At 58.8% G+C, this 12,355-nt stretch overlaps 1 protein-coding gene across 1 annotated transcript in view; it reads right to left on the bottom strand.

Annotated features, from left to right (window-relative positions):
• HS3ST2 (heparan sulfate-glucosamine 3-sulfotransferase 2) overlaps positions 1-12,121 on the bottom strand; it is an 89,739-nt gene extending 77,618 nt beyond the window's left edge. The window contains exon 1 of the mRNA XM_079792658.1: positions 11,338-12,121. Within this exon, the coding sequence (XP_079648784.1) occupies positions 11,338-11,789 (452 nt within the window). The 5' untranslated portion in view covers positions 11,790-12,121. The remainder of the gene's footprint in view (positions 1-11,337) is intronic.
• Positions 12,122-12,355: the final 234 nt, after the last annotated feature.

Raw genomic sequence — 12,355 nt, 5'->3', positions numbered from 1 at the left:
GGGATGGCAAAAAGCCTGTTATGGGACAAGTACCCTCCAATGGGACCAGCACTCTCTCTAAATGGGATTTGTCTAAATGGGACAATCCTCCCCCCCCCCCCCCAACATCCCACAGCCAGCGTCCTTCTTTCTGTTCGTGCCCAGAGTCCCTGGGGATGTGGAATCTGTGAAGCCATCACTGCTCCAAGCTGCCTCTCCCCGGGCCAGCTCTGCAGCTGGTCACTGTGCCCAGCCCGCAGGCCGTGCCCAGAGCAGCTCAGGGCGGCCGGCCCCCTGCACGCCCCCCCGGGCAGCCGCCGGCTGAACGGCGAGCGGGCTCAGAGCTCCGCGCTGTAGAGACAGCCTTGTTTGCACAGCTGTCATCTGCGAGGTCCAGGTTTGAGTGCCTATAAACATGGCTTTGACAGAAGTACCTCCCGCCGTCACTTATGCCCATTTCCTCCTCTTCATCCTCGGCAGGGAGAACAATGGGATGGAGTCAGGTTCTCTCCCTCCCGGAGAAATGGCTGGCAGAGAGAGTGGCCACGTGGCCCAGAATGTCTGGTTCGCAGAGAAAATGCAAGAAAGGAGCTTAAAGTACAAGTTTGCCACCACAGAGCTTTGCAATGACTTAGCCCATTTTTCACGGAATTAATAATTCAGGTTCCACAGCATTTCAGCCCGAAGTGGCCATAAGCTGGGGAGGGCTTACCAACCACTTCTGAAAATGCGGATTGATCCTGGGAAATGCCACCTCCACTTTAAGCCGTCCCGCTCGAGCAGAATGAACGCTGTGAGATGACTGCACATCTTCATTAAAACCGTCAAAGCAGCAACACAGAGCAGAGGCTGCCAAAGCAGAGAGCATCCCCCACGCTCGGCAGCTTTGGGGAGGTGGGGGGCTCGGGTCCCAGGCAGCCCCCAGGAAACCATTACGGTGCTCCGTTCCGTTCGAAGGAAACCACACACAAACCCCGGAACCTAGCAGCGTCATCAAGGCAGCTCCCCTGCCACGCGTGTCCGTGAGGCTGGAACAGGAGAGCTGAGTGACAGGCGCCTTTTTCTGGTCTGCGACAAAGCGACCTGAACCGCCCAGAGCCTGAAGAGGCTGCCTCAGAGCAGCGCCTCATAAACGGCCTCCGTGAGCCCCAGCAAGAGGGACTGTGCCACCTGCCCCTGCCCGCGGGGCCCGGAAGCCTCTGAGTTACCCCAGGACAGGCCTCCTCTCCTCGCGGGTTCAGGGCACCTACAGACAGGGGCCTGCCGGTCACCCAGGGGCTGTCCTGGGAAGGATGTTAGATTCCAACGCCAGCCCGTCACCTGTGAGGGCTGGAAAGACATCAAACCCTTGATAGAGGTCATCACCGCCGCCTTTGCCCTACGCAACCATCGGCATCCTGCGGCTGCCCACCTCGCCCCCACCGCGGCCACTGCAAAAGCTCCTGACCGGCCGCCCTGCCTCCACCCCCTGCAGGGCAGCCCGAGGGCCTTGGGGAATGTAAGGTCTCGGCTGCACAGCCCCTTCCCAGTGAGTCCTTTCCTCCCTCCTGCCTAGACCTGCACCCTCCTGCCGCCTCACCTCTTCCCCCGTGCTCCCCACAGCCCGTGCTGGTCCCGTGTGCCAGGGATGTGATGTGCGTATCCATCTCCTGTCCCTCTGCTCCCGCCCCACAGTAAGTGAGCACCTGGGGCAGGGGTTTTGTTTCTCACTGCTCTCTCCCCAGGGACTCGGACAGTACCCAGCACCGAGTAGGTGCTCAGTAAACACCTGTGGAGGTGAGGGCTGGGTCACAGCATCCGGATCCTCGCTCTCTCACCCAGTCTCTCGAGACCCACATGTGAAAAGCCTACAAAAGAGCCTTGGCGCAGACTCGCCGGTTCCTACTTATCCCTAAACCTAACTGTGTACGTTCAACAGCTGTCTACTGAGCACCCACTGTCTGCCAGACGCTGTTCTGGCTCTGGGGTACAGGCATGAACACGACAGACAAGATCCCTGCTCTCTGGGACTTTAGAGTCTAGTGGGAGAGAGTCAGGAAAAAAACCACACAAAACAAAGAACAGGATCATCCGAGACTGCAGCAAGAGGGACGGAGTAAATAAAACAAGGCGATGCTGGCAGGGAGCAGCACAGGCGGCTCCGGAAGGGGTGTGAGGTAGCATGTGAGCTGGGACCACAGGATGAGAAGCACCAGATCCAGTGCGAGCCCCTAGAGCTGGGGCTTCAGCTCCCCCACAGCCTCTCTGACCCGCCCCAGGCGGAGCCCTCCTCTGTGACCCCACTTGCCAGCAGTGTCCTCTCTCTCAGCAAGTCTTGCTATCCGACTTCTCTGCCCCTTCAGCTCATTAAAGAAGAATCTTCTTTCTCATCTTCATTTTTCCAGGGTTTGGCTCTGTGCCTGGCATACAGCAGGTGGTCAATAAATGCATGCAGAACTCAAGTAATCTGAACCAACTTTATTCTATGATTTGATTGTAAGCAAAGGTGAAGTCATGGGATGAATATATTTAGAAAAAACATCCTTACAAGACCACCGTCCCCTGCAAAAGTCCTCCTCTATGCCCTCGGAGACCCAGTGACGCGCCACCTCCTCCAGGACGTGTTCCCTGCGGGTGGCTTCTGTCTCCTCTTCACGCTATAGCTCTGCTTGTATCTCTATTATGATGCCTGCCACCATCTGACTTCCGTAAAAACTTCCATGAACAAGTAATGATGCCATCAAACATGAAGGCCCAGTGGAGGGTCTGCGTCCTATTCACCTCTAGATCCTCAGCACTTAGCTCAGCGAAAGTCCGATGGCAAACATCCATGACCAACAATGACAGCTAACACGCATGGGCACCTTCCACATGCCAGACATTTCTGAGCACGGTACACGCTCAGGCCCGTCCTCCCCGCAGCAGCCCCGCGTGCACGGGGACTGAGGCACAGAGAAGCCACGGGTTGGAGGACACACCCCGGGCAGGAGGTGGAACTGAGGTCCCCACTCTTCATCTGATTCCAGAGCCCAAGCTTCGAATCGCTGCTGCAATGCCGCCCTGTCCTTCCCCGAGGGCATCTCATCCTTGCCTCTGCTCCCCCTCCCTCCACAGGCGGCTCCCAGCCAGCCGAGGGGGCCGGGGGCTCCCGCACCCAGCAGTGAGCCGAGGCCAGGGCACCCTGAGCTCGCACGGCCTTCCCTTCCGCGCCGATGGCCACCTGCCCGGCGAGAGGCAAGCTTGGGGGGCTGCGCTCAGATGCCCTCGGAGCTGCTGCCGTTGAACCTACGGGACGTCCGGCAACTTCCTCAAGTGGCGCTCCTTCCTGTGTCCAGGGACACAGCACCGCCTCCCTCTTCCTTCGCTGACATGACACTGTGGAGAGAGCGAAGTGACCCTGCCCGGGGACGCGCCGAGCCTCCTGCCAGGCGCGCGGAGCGGAGCGCAGCGTGGCAGCCTGGCTTTTAAAGACACCCTGTCCCACGTGGGCCTCACACTTTCGTTATGTTTCGTAACTTTAAATCCTGATTCAACCATTTTATTTTATCTTTCCATTACAGTTGACAGTCAGTATTATTTTATATTAGCTTCAGGTATGCAGCAGAGTGGTTAGTTATTTATATATTTCCAGCACTCAAATGGCACATACGTAGTTACTGCAGCACTACGGACTATATTCCCTGTGCGTACTTCACACCCGTGACTATTCTGACTGCCAGTGTGTGCTTCCTAATCTCGCCCCTTCCTCCCACCCCTCACCCCTCCCCTCTGGCAACCACCAGTCTGTCCATGCTTCCATGCCTGTTTCTGTGTTGTTCGCCAGTTTATTTTGTTCATTCGATTCCACACATATGTGAGATCGTGTGGTGTTTGTCTTTCTCTGTCTGACTTATTTCACTCAGCATCTTACCCTCTCAGTCCACCCATGTTGCCTCAGGTGGTGAGAGGCCATTCTTTTCGACGAGCCTCGTCATTTTTAAAAAGGCATGAGCCCCTTTCCCTGAACTTGCTGCTGACTTTTGCAGCCTGACACCTGCGGGTACGGGACCACCTAGGGCAGTGGTCGGCAAACTCATTAGTCCACAGAGCCAAATATCAACAGGACGACGACTGAAATTTCTTTTGAGAGCCAAAGTTTTTAAACTTAAACTTCTTCTAATGCCACTTCTTCAAAACAGGCCGTGGTATTTTGTGGAAGAGCCACACTCAAGGGGCCAAAGAGCCGCATGTGGCTCGCGAGCCGCAGTTTGCTGACCACGGACCTAGGGAGATAGAGTCGTGGGGACACTGCCGCTTTCCCCCACCAGGGAGAGCCATGAAGAAACCTCCAGCACCCGCCGTGCTGTTATGCAGGGAACCCCGCTCTTCTGAAGGCCGACTATCTTGCAAATACTGCAAGTCAAAATACATTTTAAAAATGTCTCTTGATTTTTTTTTTGAAAGGAGAGAGAGACATCAATGTCAAAGAGAAACATGGATCGGTTGCCTCCGTAAGCACCTACAGGGCCCGAACCCTCAACCTGGGCACGTGCCCTGGCTGGGAACTGAACCGGCAGCCCGTCAGTGCAGGGGTCCACGCTGAGCCACACCGCCAGGGCCAAAGTCCTTTTCCTAAGGCTCATGTTCCTTCAGTTTCCTTTGGCTTGTCTCCTCCTTCATTAACACATCAAAGACTGAAAGCTGGAAGCAGGAGGCTTCACTGAGCTGGGCTTTCTGCAGACCAGCAGGCTCCCTGGGGCTGGCGTGCACCATCCCGGTCATTTTAGGCTCGACAAACACCTACTACCCATCCCCGAATCTCATGGGGAAATGCATCATCTTTCCCACGTCACTCCCACGCCTTCTGATTACGGGGGAACACCTGCATTGTTAGGGTTTCTTTAACCGCTCTGATTGGTCTTTCCGAAATGTCCCCCTTTAAACAGACAGGCCGGCCGGGGCCTCCGGCCACCTCAGGCAACAAAATCCAAGAGCACTGTTTTGTTTTCAATCTATTTATTTTTTACGATTACTTTCTCATCATGGCAAGTAACACTGGTTTTCCATTTAGAGTGGTTTTCAAATGAGGTTGTTTTTAAAAATATGCATTTTAACTATATTTGCATGATGTGTGTTGGGCTTACGAATGCACAGCGCACGCCTGGGAGGGCACACAGAAACGGACCCCGGGGTGCCGGGAAGGGAGCGCGTGGCGGACATGCGGGAACGAGGGCAGTGGCATTAGCTCCCCTCGGTCACTTTTGCAGTTTGCATTATGAGAACATGGTTTCTGTTCTAAAGTAGATTCACCGAAGGGGAAATGATCCAGTTCTTTATGGAAAAATTACAATTTTGAATGTGTTAACTTACCCAACGATAGTAAGAGAATAGTAACAGAGGACGCGCCAGCTGGGCAGGGGTCAGGAAGGCAGCACCAGGGCATCTGAAGCCCGGAACACCCGCCGTCAGGGCAGGGGAGCGATGCCCGCCCAGAGCCGGCCTCTCCGGGAACAGACCTGGGTCTCTTAGGCCTGGAGCCGGTGCGGCGGAGCCACTGTGAGTGCCTCTGGCTTCGAGCTGGAGAAGGAACTGCAGATGGACAGCAGGAACCCACCGCCCCTGCCCTGTCCCTGGGAGAGCATCGCAGCCACCCCTGCCGCCAGCTGTGGGCGTGACGGGCAGCAATTGCCTCTGAGATGCTGTTACTTCCCCTCGCTGGTGGCTTCCCCACCTCGTCAAGCTGCCCAGGGCTGCAAAGCACTTCAGCCCATCACTGCCGCGCCAGGCCCGCCCGCCGAGAACACAGTGGCGGAGCCGGCCTGGCGCTGCGCCTGCCATGGTGGGCGTTTGACAGCTCAATGGAGAACCCGCCCAGCGAGCCTGGAGGACCGTGAGTCCCAGAGGTAGGCTGGCTGGGCGACCTTTCAGACCCGCCAGCCCGACTCAGCCCGCGCTTACCCCCCTGCCTCTCAGGGGACCCCCCACAGAGAGCCCTGTGCTTCCCCCTCCTCGGCCACTCGGGAATGATGTGTGGGCTCTCCCGGGAAGGGGTGGTTCTGCCGCCCGCGTGCCTGTGCAGGGAGCACCAGCCAGCACGCAGGTGACCGCTCACCCGGGAGGCCCGGAGGCCTGCAGGCAGCTGCGGCCAGTGGCCGTGAAGAACCTGCCCGCACGGCGTCTCACCTGCCGGTGGGTGTCAGCCCGCACGCTCCCTCATTTCAGGACAGACGCCTTCAGGGAGATGGCAGGGTGACAATCAGCACCAAAAACGGCCCAGCTCCTTGGCCAGAGAGGCCTGCTGGCTGCAGACCAGCAAGCAGTGGGTCCCGCCCAGCCAGGCATCGCCAGGTCCCCGGGGAGACGGCCTCTGAGAGCGGTTCCCCCCCTCAGGGAAGCTGGTATCTCAGGAGGCTGAGACCCCACCCATGGTCAGGTGACCCTAATGTCAGATGCTAAATGTGAGGGGTGTGCTTTTTAGAACCCACGGTCGGTGATATTTTCGCCTTTTAACCTAACAGCCTTAACCGAGGCTTTGGGGAAAGCCGTGCTTTTTTAAAATTTTTCATTGCAGCCTCTTCCACTGTCCCTCTGAGCTCCGGGGAGCAAAGCCAGCAATTCAAAAAGACAGTCCCGCTCGCCCAGGGCCTGGCCAGAGCTGGGCGCGTGGAGGGCCTGTTGTATCGCCAGCGTGCTCCCGCGAAGGAGCTGCCAGGCGAGTGGGGATTTATGGGCGGTTTCATTTAATCAGTGAGAGCGACATCCTCCTGGCCCGAGGCTGCGACACTCCTTACGGAGATGAGTCTGCACGCACATGTAATGGTGTGCGCGGGTGTGCCCGCCCAGGCATCTGCGCACACTCTACAGCGTGGATAAGTGTGTGTCGTGTGTGTGCGGGTGTGCCCACCCAGGCATCTGCGCACACTCTACGGCGTGGATAAGTGTGTGTCGTGTGGGTGCGGGTGTGCCCGCCCAGGCATCTGCGCACACTCTACAGCGTGGATAAGTGTGTGTCGTGTGGGTGTGGGTGTGCCCACCCAGGCATCTGCGCACATTCAATAGCGTGGATAAGTGTGTGTCGTGTGGGTGTGCCCGCCCAGGCATCTGTGCACACTCTACAGCGTGGATAAGTGTGTGTTGTGTCTTGATCACTTTGTTAAAGATGCTTCAAGCCTTCTGTATTTTAACTATTTCCCTGGCCTCTGCCTTTGGTTTTATTCCTTCCTAAAGTTTGTCCTTAAAGATTAATTTATTGACTGCAGTGAGCTGGATAAAGCAATACACCTTATTCTGTGTTTTTATTCTCTTTCTTATGTGAACGTTGCCTCTGGGGCAAATACTGTGTCTTTCTCACATGGTCCCAGAACACCATCCACAATGAACAAATAAATACGCAGTGGATTGGAGTCTAAAATTTACAGAACGGGCTCATCTATCCCAATGCAGCCACCGGAGCACAGAGTCAGTGACACATATTACCCTGCTCTCGCCGGCATTTCAGTGTGTTAGAGAAGGCTCACCTCCTCTTCCCAACGCTCCCCACCCATCGCCGAAAACTAGCAAACTCAGCCTCCCCAAGACGCCAAAAACTACTGGACGAGGCACAGCTCGTATCTCTTTATAAAAGATGAAGACCTGGCCTGGCTGGTGTGGCTCAGTGGTTGAGCATCAACCCATGAACCAGAGGGTCATGGTTCGATTCCTGGTCATGGCTCGATCCCCAGCAGGGGGCGTGCAGGAGGCAGCCAATCAATGATTCTCTCTCAGCATGGATGTTTCTATCTCTCTCCCCCTCTCCCTTCCTCTCTCTGAAATCAATTTAAAAAATAAAAAGATGAAGAGCCTGACGATTCAGCCTCACTCCCAGCCCTTGGTGATGGCAGCCTGCTAAGCGGAACCTTAGATGGGGGAAGCATCGTCACGTGGCTGTCTTACAGATTTTCACAAGACTGCGAAGCAGGCCAGGCAGCATTTCCACTTTAAAGGTGAGCAAACTGACAACGAGAAACGTGAAGTGACTTTTTATCGAAGGGAGGGAGCAAAAATGAAAATTAAATTGAAGCAGAACTGAAAGGAGAATTTAAGGCCAGGACCCTCGCTCGTCTCATGGAACGAGTTTCCCAGCAATTAGTTAACTCCTCAGCCCCATCTGGTGACAGCAGCCAGCAGAAATCACCCTTGTATACTAATAGTACCGAGGTGGTCACAGGAGTGTGGGCAGTGTGAGGGTAGGGTGAGTCGCTACAGCGGTAACATTCTGCCTTATCTCTGTGGACCAGAGTTCCAGGCACTTCCACACACAGTGTTTCATTCACTCTTCAAAACCCCCCTGTGAGAGTTAGGCAGGCGCCCTCCTACGCCCAGCACCCGGAGATTCAGAAGGAGCACTGCCTCCAATCACGGCATCCAGGCGACCACACCCAGCCTCTGTCCTGGTACCTCCTCAGCGTGGTTTCACTTTGCCCACCAGGCAGGCAGCTAGCCGACCCCACCTGCAGGCCAGCTGCCTCCGTGGGAAGGAAATTGAAAGAAGGGAACCAGGCGAGAGGGACAGGGGAGGGAGAGCTTCTGTGAGGGGGTCTCAGGAAATCCCTAAAGAAGGTACCACTGCAGAGGGCGGGCTCTGCGTGGGTGGCCTGACCTGGGCTGACCCAGGAGAGAGAGCTCGGGCTGGGAGCAAGGAAGGTGCACATTCCGTCTCCTGGTCTCTGCGGAGGGTGTCCCTCTAGCTGTGTCACCGCCTTCAGGCACTGCTTGTCACCTCCTGGTCTATCTGTCTGCCCACAGCAGAAAGTCTCTCCTTTGGGCTGAGGGTGAAGCTATTAGTTTTCCCACCGTCCACCCAATCTGGGCCTCGGCCCCAGGAACTCATCCTCAGGGACTTAGCAGGGACAAGTCACATGAGACCCACTGCCAGGAACTCTGCACTCCACTCTTGGAGAACAGTCCACCCCGAGGGCACAAAGGCACACACTGGGCAAGTCTGCCCGTGGACCCTGGCTTCCGGGTGGCACGCCGTGGGGAGCCGTGGTTAGAGCACCTGCTGGATTGCGCACGTGCTGGCACACACACGTGCCGGCACACACATGTGCCAGGGACTTCTGGTGCTAACTCTCACCAGTCTGCCTGTGACCCTGGTCCACATGCTCCTCCTTGGGGTTCCAGTTCTCACGTCTGTGACACAGTCAGGGCAGCAGGCAGGCAGCAGCATCACGTGCCCTGCCATTCAACTTGTGGAATGCGGGAATCAAGTGGGACCGTGGGCTTTAAAGGACCTCAGAAACCCCCTGCATTTCTGCAACGCATGCTTCCTACCTGAGTGATGACGAAGGGTAAAACACAGATAGAAATGTTCTGCAAATTATGGAAACAGACCCAAATGGAAACAGCATCCAAATGGTATTGCCTTAGCATCGATGGCAATTCACAAGCAGACCCCAGGCTAATTGTTCTTTTGGAAGCATGAAGGGAGAAGGGAGGGTAAGTCAGACCCTGAGCCGTGGAGCTGTCAGCGTGCTTGGTGTTAAATAAAACCTACCCAGACTCCGCTGAGAATTTTAGCAGAATCCAAATGTGCTACATAAAAAAAAGGCACGGCTCCATCTCGAAGGTTCACAGCTAAGCTGGCTTCGAATCACACATGCCAAGGTTAAAAATAAAAAGCAGCCATCCCTGAACGACACGGCCCTGGGGAGGAAGCCTGGGCGCGCGAAGAGGGCGCAGAGCCTGTGCAGGGCACGGTGTTGGCTGGACACAGTATGTAACGGCCAGGTGCCCAGCATTTTGTGATTTCTGCACATAGAAAGCACTTCACATTGGCAAAGGGCTTCCTAATGATCTCCAGCCTTCCCCCAGGGAACCCTGCTGTGCAGCAGAGTGTGGCCACGGCTGACCCACGGGGCTCTGCGGGCGCATGCACTGGCGTCCCCGCCTGGGGTCGGGCTCCGGCTCTGCCCTTGCTCACCTCAGATGCCCAGATGGGTACCTGTGGGTCACAGCTTGGAAAGCACCAAACCTGCCTTTCTGGGCCACCCTATTCCACCGAGCCAACATACTGGCGCTGGGCCACCCCAGCTGGGCTCTCCCGGAGACAGACTGCATGCCTGCCTGTCTCCCGAGGATGGCATACATGCCACCCTTGCTCCCACAGCCATGCCCACTGAAGGCTAACCGGCAAAGGTGGGAGTCAGCCCGTGGCCCCGCTTCTTGCAAATCCAGGGCCCCCTATTATGAGCTCCGTGGGGTCCTTCTGATAAAGCTGTCCTTTGCCCAATATACTTAGAACTTTCTACTTCCTAATGGGTTTACGTTTATACAAATTTTAAAAATTAGCCTCAGCTACTGTGCAGTTACCATGTTACCCTCCCCAGTTCCAATCCCAGGCAGACCTTTCTAGAAAGTCTCCACGGGGTCAGGGGACGTCGAGAAGTCTGTGAGCCATGTGTTATGGGGAACCTATACATGACACCATCCCCAGGATACCCCGCTCAGCCAACACATGGGCCAGGCCTGCACCTCAGCACCAAACAGGGCTTGGGAGGTAAACGGACATTGAACAGTGGCAGCTGCCACCTTCCAGAAGCTTCAGGCTACGCCCAGACCCACCAACCTGGGTGACGCTCACCCTCAGCAGTGCAGCGGAGCAGTGGACTGGCTGCCCCTACAACCGGCCCGTCTTCATCTGAGAGCTCAGCAGCATCCCAAACGCCCACCTTGGCGGCTGTAGAGGCGTCACCCAGGGTGGCACTGAACGGCAGGAGGAAGGCCTGGAGCCAGCGGGGCACACACTGCTTCTGCCCCCCCCCCCCCGCCCCCGAGGCTCCAAGTGTCTTAGGAATCTGCTCAAGCTGAGGGCGAGCCAAGCCTCACATGCAGCATCCTCTCCCCATGGGACCAGGAGCCCGGGTCGGAGGGCCGGTCTGAGCCCAGCTAAAGCACAAACGGGGCTGGAGGTGAGCCTGAGAAGGAGCTTCCTCACCCGGCACCTCTGCCATGCCCTCGCTCATCCGGCTGCAACGGTGGGCACCTCCCCAAGCACAGAGCCCGGTCGCAAAGGGCCTCCTTTCTCCTTTCCATCCTTCTCGGGGCCCTTCGGAGGCCAGGGAGACCCGCGGAGGAGGCCGGGAGGGCTGTGAGAGGCGTCCTCCCTGCCCTTCCCCGGGCACCGCGCTCCATCCCGAAGGCTGCCCGCCCCGAGGTTGGCTAGAGCCCTCCCTCCCTCCAGGGACAAGGGCCCTCTGCAGTTCCAGAAACCGCGTGTGCAGAGAAGAAACGGAAGTTCTGGGTAATCCCCCACGTGTCAGCCGAACCCACCGACCAGCCGGGTGGAGGGGAGGAGAGCAGGCGGGGGTGGCTCTGAGCACGGAGCCGTGGGAAGCAGGCGCGGCCGGGGCTGCCCCTTACCTGTACCAGTCCAGCCCGCGCCCGTAGTTCCTGTCGAAGAAGTGGGGCTCGGTGCCTAAGGCCCGCACGTCCGGGTGCACACGGATGAACTCCAGCACGGCGCGCGTGCCCCCCTTCTTCACGCCCACAATCAGGGCCTGGGGCAGCCGCTTGGCGCCCGGCTTCGGTGCGCCCGACAGGTTGGAAGCCGCGAGGCGCGGGGCGGGCGCGGCGGGCGCGCGGGGCGGCGGCCCCGGGGGGTCGCAGGGGCGGGGCTCCGGGAGAACTTGCGGGACGTCCGCGCGGGGGCCGCGGGGCGCGCGGAGGAGGCGACCCCGGCCCCGGTGGTCGCAGCAGCACAGGAGGCTGTAGCACAGGTACGTGCAGGAGAGCGAGAGCGTGAAGGCGACGAGCAGCCTGCGCGCCCTCCGCGGCTGAGGTGGCCCCGCGCGGCCCGGGACCCTAAAGGCCATGGCTCCCTGGGCCCGCGCCGGGGGGCATGGTCTCCGCGGGGGCGCTGGCGGCGAGCTCCGGGGGCCCTGCGGCCGCCTAGAGGGCTCGGGCGGCGCCGCCCGGGCCACGCGGGTCAGCCGTGGGGCTGCCGTCTCTTCCAGGCGCTGCCGGCGGGGCGCGCACCGTGCCCGGGGGGCGGGGGGCGGTCGTTCCCGGGGGCACCGGCAGCAGCGCCTCCCGCATCGCGCCGACCTAGGCGGCGGGGCTCCCGGCGGCGGGGCGACTCCCGGCGCTTCTCGGCCCTTCGACGCGAAGGGTTGGGAGCGCGCCCGGCGCCCGCAGCCCCATTCCCGACCCGGCGGCGGCGCGGCGGTGCGGTGGCGGCGGCCGCTCGGGGGCGCTCGCGGGGCCGCGCTCCGGCTCCTCCGGAAAGGCGAGCGAGGCGCTGCCGGCTCTATTTAAGGAGTCGCCTGACGTCAGCCGCGCGGTCCCCCGAGCCCGCGCCCCGCCCGGGGACCCGGCCCGCCCCCAACCTCTGTCCCGCCCAGGACACACGCCCGGCCCTGCCCGCGCAGGCCGCGCCCCG

This window comes from Cnephaeus nilssonii (assembly GCF_951640355.1).
Source record: "Cnephaeus nilssonii genome assembly, chromosome: 2".
Taxonomy (NCBI): domain Eukaryota; kingdom Metazoa; phylum Chordata; class Mammalia; order Chiroptera; family Vespertilionidae; genus Cnephaeus; species Cnephaeus nilssonii.
The sequence above is the reverse complement of the archived record's forward strand: the minus strand, read 5'-3'. Positions and strand labels throughout refer to the sequence as shown.